Below are 7,226 nucleotides of genomic sequence, written 5' to 3' on the forward strand. Positions count from 1 at the left end.
AAAATCCTAAAAACATAGTCATGAAAGATATTACTTTGTAAGATTTTTTTGTTGTTGTTTCAGAAAAGAAAAAGTACTTTAGTGTACGATTTTTTGTTTACATGTTGAAGACTACATTGCCCTGCTTTAAAAATTCAGTCTTCTGATCTTCAAATAACCTTTCTTTTCACATTTGCCTAATTAAAAAGCCTATGAATGGCAAAACTTAGTTTGAGAACCTTTCTTTGGACACAGTCTTTATTTCTGCTGCTAGATAAATTATTTTTATTTTCTTATGCACTTGATGAATATTCAGAAAATATAAACCAGTCGAATTTATAGAGGCCAAAATGAAGGAAGAATATCCCTCCTTCCATAATCTATCCATGAATTTTCATTAAGTGACATGATTAAAAGCAATTATCTATTTGCTTTCTACAGATTAGACAGATTAACCTGGGAATTCAATTGGGACTCTATTTACTTTTCATATTAAATATATTGGTCCCTGATAAGAAGAGTGCATTTTGTTATTGTTCTATTTCATAGAAATATATAAACATTTATTTGTACATTACATTTTGGCAAAGTTACATTCCTAAAAATAATGTTATTCAAACTGGTAGAGTCAAACAGAATGAAAGAAGTTGAGATTTCAGGGAATATTCCATAGGGAATTACAATTTGCCATTCATATAAGCTCACATTTTCCTATGAAGAATTTGTTAATTACATCTATAAACTGGGTCATGCTATCAGTACAAATTTTTAAAAACCAAACTTCAGGGGCGCCTAGGTGGCTCAGTCAGTTGAGTTTGGCTCAGGTCATGATCTCACTGTATTGGGATCGAGCCCAAGTCTGGATCCGCACTGCATGCATGTGCACGCTCTCTCAAAATAAATAAGCTTAAAAACAAACAAACAAACAAACAAACAAACAAACAAAAACCCCAAACTTCAGTAGGGATGATTACCACAGGTAGAAAAAAAGGGCACAATCAAAACAATCTTAAATCCTATTTCAGAAGGTTTCAAAGAACAGACATTATGATACAGTTTTAAAAGTGTAACTTGTATAAGGTGATCTTGAATCTTACTGTAATATAAACTAAGGTTTGCCCAAGCCTTTATCAATGGGAAAAATGATACAAATTTTTAAAAATGGAGGTTATTTTATTTGCTTTGAAACTTTTACACATTTGCACGTTATAAATTGGAATTGAGAATAGCTATCACCGATTTGGTGCATATTATATTCTAAGCACTTTAATTTTAACGTACTTAATTGTCCTAAATAACTCTAGGAAGCTTTATCAGTTATACAATGGGGAGACTGAGTCAAGAGGTGTTACTTGCCCAATGGCACATAATTAAAAAGAGGAGCCAGAATTTCAACTCAGGGAGTCTGGGCTGCACTCTTGACTAATTTCCCTCATTCTTGAATGAATACTCTTTGTGTGAAGAAAAAACTGATGATTTAAAAATTAAATAAAACAAGTCAAACCTTAATCTGGTTTTGATTTACAAATGCTCCTAGATTAATATTGGTAAGTTCAGATAGATGTCCAACATATAAGAGTAATCCATGAAGCTCATCAACCAACACAGAGGGAAACTGTGCCTCCAAAGTCTCATAGGGATGGACAGGAACATGACTCTCAGCATTCTGTACTTTCAGGTACCTAAAAAACAATTACATACATAAATAACCAGAGTCTGGATGAACCTGAACTCAGAAATTCATGCAGTGATCAAGATACTCTTTTGATATCCTACCTAAAGATGAAAACTTTAACATAATGAAGAAATGTCACACACTGCTGCCTAATATTGTCTGCTTTGCTGTGTAGAATTGATATCTTCCCTGAAACAAAATAGATAAGTGTTATCATAGTTTAAATAACTGATCAGTGGGCAGTGACCAAAAAAAAGTTTTGTAAGCCATACAAGCAGCAATTCATCATTTGTGATTTCATTCCTTCAAAATTCATCACTATCATACATTCTGATTCCCACCAAAAATAATTACCACTTTCTGCTCCCTGAATTTGTTTTAACATACCTCAGTGATTTTGTTTATACAGTTGTCTCTACCTGGAACTCCTCCTGTCCCCACAACTTTCGCCTACCTATTTCTTTCCTCATCTTTGTAGACCAAGATCCGGCATCACTCTGTGACAGGCACACTCACAGATGAAGCCCCTGGCTCCACAGCAGCTTATACAGGCCACTATTACTACACTTTTCCATGTACCACACTTATCTACGCTCGTGTGTCTGTATGTCCTACCAACTGCAAACTCCTCAGCAGCATATTTTTCCACTTTGATTCATTATCACCTTACACAGTACCTGGCATGCAGCAGGGATTCAGGTGATAAATAATACTCAACATTTACTGGGCACATACCGAGAAAACAAAACAAAACAGCCCTGACAGCTGATAGCTAACAACTAGGTCATGAAGTTCCCTACTGAAATTAAAGTTTCCATAAAATATCAACAATAATCAGACAGGGCCACTCTGTGATTACAGTGAACCAAGACAAAAACAAAACCTCTCTGTAATCATGTCTGAATACAGAAACAAGGCACTATGCAATCACAGAAAAACAATACAAAAACAAACTCCTCTTGCAGCTAACATGACTCCTGCTTCTTTACTAATTAGAACCCCCTCTAGCCTTTCTTTGTCCCATCTCCTAGACAAAAATTAACACATTTAATTCATGACATTCTCCCTGCTTAACAGCATCCAATCCAAAATAAAGTCCAAGCCCTCTTAAACTCTACTCCAAATCAGCCAATAGAGTGTAAACCCTATCACAAGCCCCTCCCTATTCTCTGAGAAGTCCCAACTGTTCCTTATGATCAGTAAGCTACTAAACCTTTCATTGACCAAAGGTGTGTTCCAGGTGATCTTTAGTTGGTGGGCATCAATAACAACAGATGTTAGCCTAAGCACTTCACATCCGGGATATCATTTAATCCTCACAAGAACTCAATGAGGTGGGAACTAGTACCTGGAGCTAGTACCTGGTGTGAGACCAACAGTTAACTAGTATTGACCTGGGCTGACCACAGTGCCATGATTCTAATGACTACACTGTACCAAAACTGACAAAAAGGAGAAGCAGCTAGCCTGCGCTAAACCATACTGCCCTTCAATTCTCTTCACTCCCTTCACTATACTGAACCCTCCCAATCAGTAATCCATTAAGGTAAAAAACAAACAGAAAGAAGACAGCATGAAGTCTGGTGATTTCTCTTATAAGCTCTCCATCCCACTCCCCACCCTCAAAGCAAGTTGCTAATTCACTTCAGAACTATTTAGTCTTAAATCAATTTTATCACAAATATGGAAAAATACTATAAATCTCAGCTACAACAAAATTTAAGTGTCATATTTTTTCTGAACACCAAACACTATTCTGAACCTCTAATCTAATGGTTCTTCCTCTGTATTATTATGATATCCCAATAATGCATCATAGACAGATGTGCAATTCACTGTAATGGGAGTACCATTCCTTTTTGCCATTAAACATACTTAAAACTTACCAAAATCACAGCTGGCCTGTAATAAGGTTTCCAAGTTGTATAGCTGTTGCCTAATTTTAAAAAATTGAAGGTGAGAGTTAATTTCCTCACAGTTTAAAGCATGTAACAGTTAAAGGCATAATGTTTCCAAATCTATTCCATAGCCTTAGTGCTGCATAGCCTCTCATTTATGGATGATGTTTAAAATACTTTGTGAATGTTTATTCAGATAGTGAAGACTATGAAAAGATAGAACATGCCTTTGTCTGGCCTTCCAAAAAATATCTATTAAAAGCTATATATATGTATATGTAATTATAAATACCATAGATTTCACTATCAATGAGATACTGTGTATCCTTAAAAGTTAATGATACTTATATAAAAATCCTAGGTTAACAGTTATATAATGAAATGTTAAATTGTATCAGACAGTTCTACAACAGTTCAGAAAAGGAACAGAATAATTTAGAGTTATCAAGGAAAGATATATAGATGTCCCCGCTGAATTCTTGATACTAATCTCCTGTCATTCTTCCTAGTTGCTTTTTTTTTTAATGTTTATTTATTTATTTCGAGAGACAGCATGTGTGTGAACAGGGGAGGGACAGAGAGAGGGAGTGAGAGGGAATCCCAAGGAGGCTCTGAGCAGTCAGTGCAGTGCCCAATGCGGGGCTCAAACTCACAAATTCTAAGATCATGACCTGAGTCGAACGCTTAACAGACTAAGCCTCCCAGGTGCCCCAGGAAATGCTTATTGAAATATTTAAGAGTGAGATAACATGATGCCTGGATTCTGCTAAAAATACTGAAACCAAAAAAAAGGAGGGAAAGGAATAGATGCAGGAAATGCAATAAAACCCTGATGTTTATTGCTACTCAGGGAGGATACGTGAAGGTTCATTATAGTAGTGATTCTACATTTGCATATGTTCGAAAATTGTTAAAATTTTTAATGTTGTCCAAATTAATCATATTACAGTCTGAAAGATCTATTTGGACAAAGTCGGAATTCATTCTCTAAAACTCAATGAAACATTATGACGATTCAGCAACAAAAGTAGTATTTCAGTTTGCTTCCAAAATATAATATAGTTCAAAGACTTAAACATTTGTCTTCAATACCTGATGTCAAATATAGAAGAATAAAAAGTCTGAAAAATAATAAAGACTCACTAAAACAAAAGACAAAACTCATGAAAATCATTCCTCCATCAAACATCACTACTTGATTGTTGTACTGATAATCAAGAACATGAACAACACTACAGGTGCTTTTGTAATACTGACATTAACAACCAACCAGCAAAGTAACTTACAAAACTGAATAGCATCTACGCTCAAAAGCAGTTAAAAAAAAACAAAAAAACAAAAAAAAACCAAAACATACCTAAATAAATGGAAGAGCACTCTAGATGAATTCACTAATGCTGTTTCTGTAACCCACTGAATGCCAAATATTTCCACTGTATCTTCTTCAAAATTAGTTGGTAAAGGATCAAGATTCAAAATTAACCTGAAAGGAAAACCCTGATTTAATCTCATAAAAAGTATGCTAAATCCCATACTATGGCATACCTTTTTTTGTCATTATATTAATGCATATTGTACATGACATGTGGACAATAATGTCAAGGTCATGATATGCCTTGATACCTGACACCTTACCTAGTGAGGAATACTACATTTAGACTGTATGAAAAATTCAGTCAAATACAGTGATTAAAAAAAAAAAAAGTATAACTAAAGAGCAATGTAACTCAGGGAAAAATCTCAAAAAGAAGTCTAAGGAACATACTTTTGCCTGTGATCTTAAGTTCAAGAATTTCATCCTTTGAGGGGACATTTAATTTTTAAAACAGTTGAAAGTTACTCTAAGCCATGTCTGGAGCATAATCAAACTTAGTAATCTCTTTTAAGGTATCAAACAAGGAACAACTATAAAATCAACAAAAATGGTTTCCTTTCTGACTGAAACTGCTTCAGCAGGTACTCCCAAAATATTTCAGTAACTGCAGTTTTACTGCAATTTGTGTACATCTGCCCAAGGCAAGAACTTTGAACAACAGCATTCTTGTGAACTTACACAATCTGGCATAATTTCTTCAAAAGTTAAAACAAAAATAAGTCTATAAGACTTCTGTGTACAGATACACAGAATTAGAACTGGGGCAAAGACAACAAAAAAATGTGCATGTCTAACTTAAGAATTACTGTGATGTCCACAATATTATTTCATGTTTTAGAGGCTTATACCATTTCAAAAAACCCAGCTAGTTCGGAATTCAGTTTAAGCAAAAGGGAAATTAATAGCTTCCTACCCAAAAGCTGAGGTAGCAGTAAAATAAGAAAACATAGGTAGCCAGAATTTCTTCCTAATATCCCAAAATCTTTTAGGTATGCTCCAACCAGGAAACCGACAACAGAACTGACAGCCTGAAACCATGTGATATACAAAAACGTTTATAAAAACGCTGCTTGAACATCCAAGTTTAACGGACTGAAATCATAATTAAGGAACATTCCTCACACACTGCTGAAAAATCTGATAAGGGAAAGATAAAGTCTCCGATTTTTTACCCACCGCTTAAGGGCTCCGCTAGAAAGGTAGGACTCTCCAGAAAAAGGACTTCCTCCTCCTCGGTTGTCAAAACCACAGGAAAAACATGGGGGTTTGCACCAGTCTGTCCCCAGCTCCAGTTCCAAGCTGTCGGTCAGGAACATCGACGCGGCGGAACAGTTATCCATTATGTACTTCCTGTCCTGAAATGTTTGGGATTCATAATCATTCAGGACTCCAAAGAAATTGTGATAAGATTCCAGGAGATGGGGCCAAGAGATTGGGAGTGACCTCCGAAAGTTCTCAAAACGTCCCCCCCAAGCACAAAGAAAAAAGCCCGAGAAGCCAATTCCTCAACTCTCCCCACACCGACACCCCGATGGAAAGGCTGTTTCTATTTAGGTAGAATGCACCCCCGACTGGCTGTGGCAGGAACTTCTTATCTGCTCTCTAGGTTCATCTCTGCAGCCCGAACAGCGAGAAAAATGTTTGCAGGACAGATCCAGCTTAAACTCCCGACCCCGCCGGGTCCTGCACAGCCCGCTACATTACCAAACCGCACTGAACCAGTTTCCCATCAGTAAAGTGGAAAAGCTCCCTTGCACTCTCCGTGGCGGGGGGTGGGGAGGATCAGGACCGCCCGACGCCAAAGTTTAGTTCTCCCCGCCGGGAGGCAAGTTCCGCCAGCGCGGGCCGGGCACAGATCGAGGGAAGCAGGTGTCCTGCGCACCGGGACGCCCCTCGTTCGGTGCACGGCGTACCGGCTCACACTTTCGGTCCCGGAGATCCGCCCCAGCTGTCCAGTCTAGAACCGCGGCGTCGGTGGGGTCTAAAATAGAAACAGGCGAAATTCCCGCCACGGCGGACGCACGCTCAGGAAGGGCGGGGCCACGGCGCAGTCGCCCCGGAGGTCGGCTCGTGACGTCTACGTAGGACCCGCCGGCTCTCCGCGAGTTCTCGCGAGAGTCTGTCTGCCAAGGACTAAGTGCGGCGAGCTGCTTTTTGTTTTTTTAGTGAGTGTGTGCTTGTAGCTTTAATTGGTTCCTTTGGCTGGAAGGTGGGGCCTCACCGGGCAACGAAACTGGTACCGAGGCTGAGGTGAGCAAGGCCTAGGGACAGCTGGGTTTTCTTCGGGCAGGACCCAAGT

General features: G+C 38.2%; 1 protein-coding gene across 1 annotated transcript in view; it reads right to left on the bottom strand.

Annotated features, from left to right (window-relative positions):
- Positions 1 to 6,959, bottom strand: part of MMS22L (MMS22 like, DNA repair protein) — a 125,943-nt gene extending 118,984 nt beyond the window's left edge. Inside the window, exons 1-6 of the mRNA XM_040474213.1 lie at positions 6,841 to 6,959; positions 6,104 to 6,282; positions 4,910 to 5,035; positions 3,541 to 3,590; positions 1,756 to 1,843; positions 1,484 to 1,661 (exon numbers count right to left, since the gene is read on the bottom strand). Of these exons, the coding sequence (XP_040330147.1) occupies positions 1,484 to 1,661; positions 1,756 to 1,843; positions 3,541 to 3,590; positions 4,910 to 5,035; positions 6,104 to 6,267 (606 nt within the window). The 5' untranslated portion in view covers positions 6,268 to 6,282; positions 6,841 to 6,959. The remainder of the gene's footprint in view (positions 1 to 1,483; positions 1,662 to 1,755; positions 1,844 to 3,540; positions 3,591 to 4,909; positions 5,036 to 6,103; positions 6,283 to 6,840) is intronic.
- Between the last annotated feature and the right edge of the window lie 267 nt (positions 6,960 to 7,226).

Source organism: Herpailurus yagouaroundi, unplaced genomic scaffold, assembly GCF_014898765.1.
Source record: "Herpailurus yagouaroundi ecotype Mexico unplaced genomic scaffold, PumYag 139, whole genome shotgun sequence".
Classification (NCBI taxonomy): Eukaryota; Metazoa; Chordata; class Mammalia; order Carnivora; family Felidae; genus Herpailurus; species Herpailurus yagouaroundi.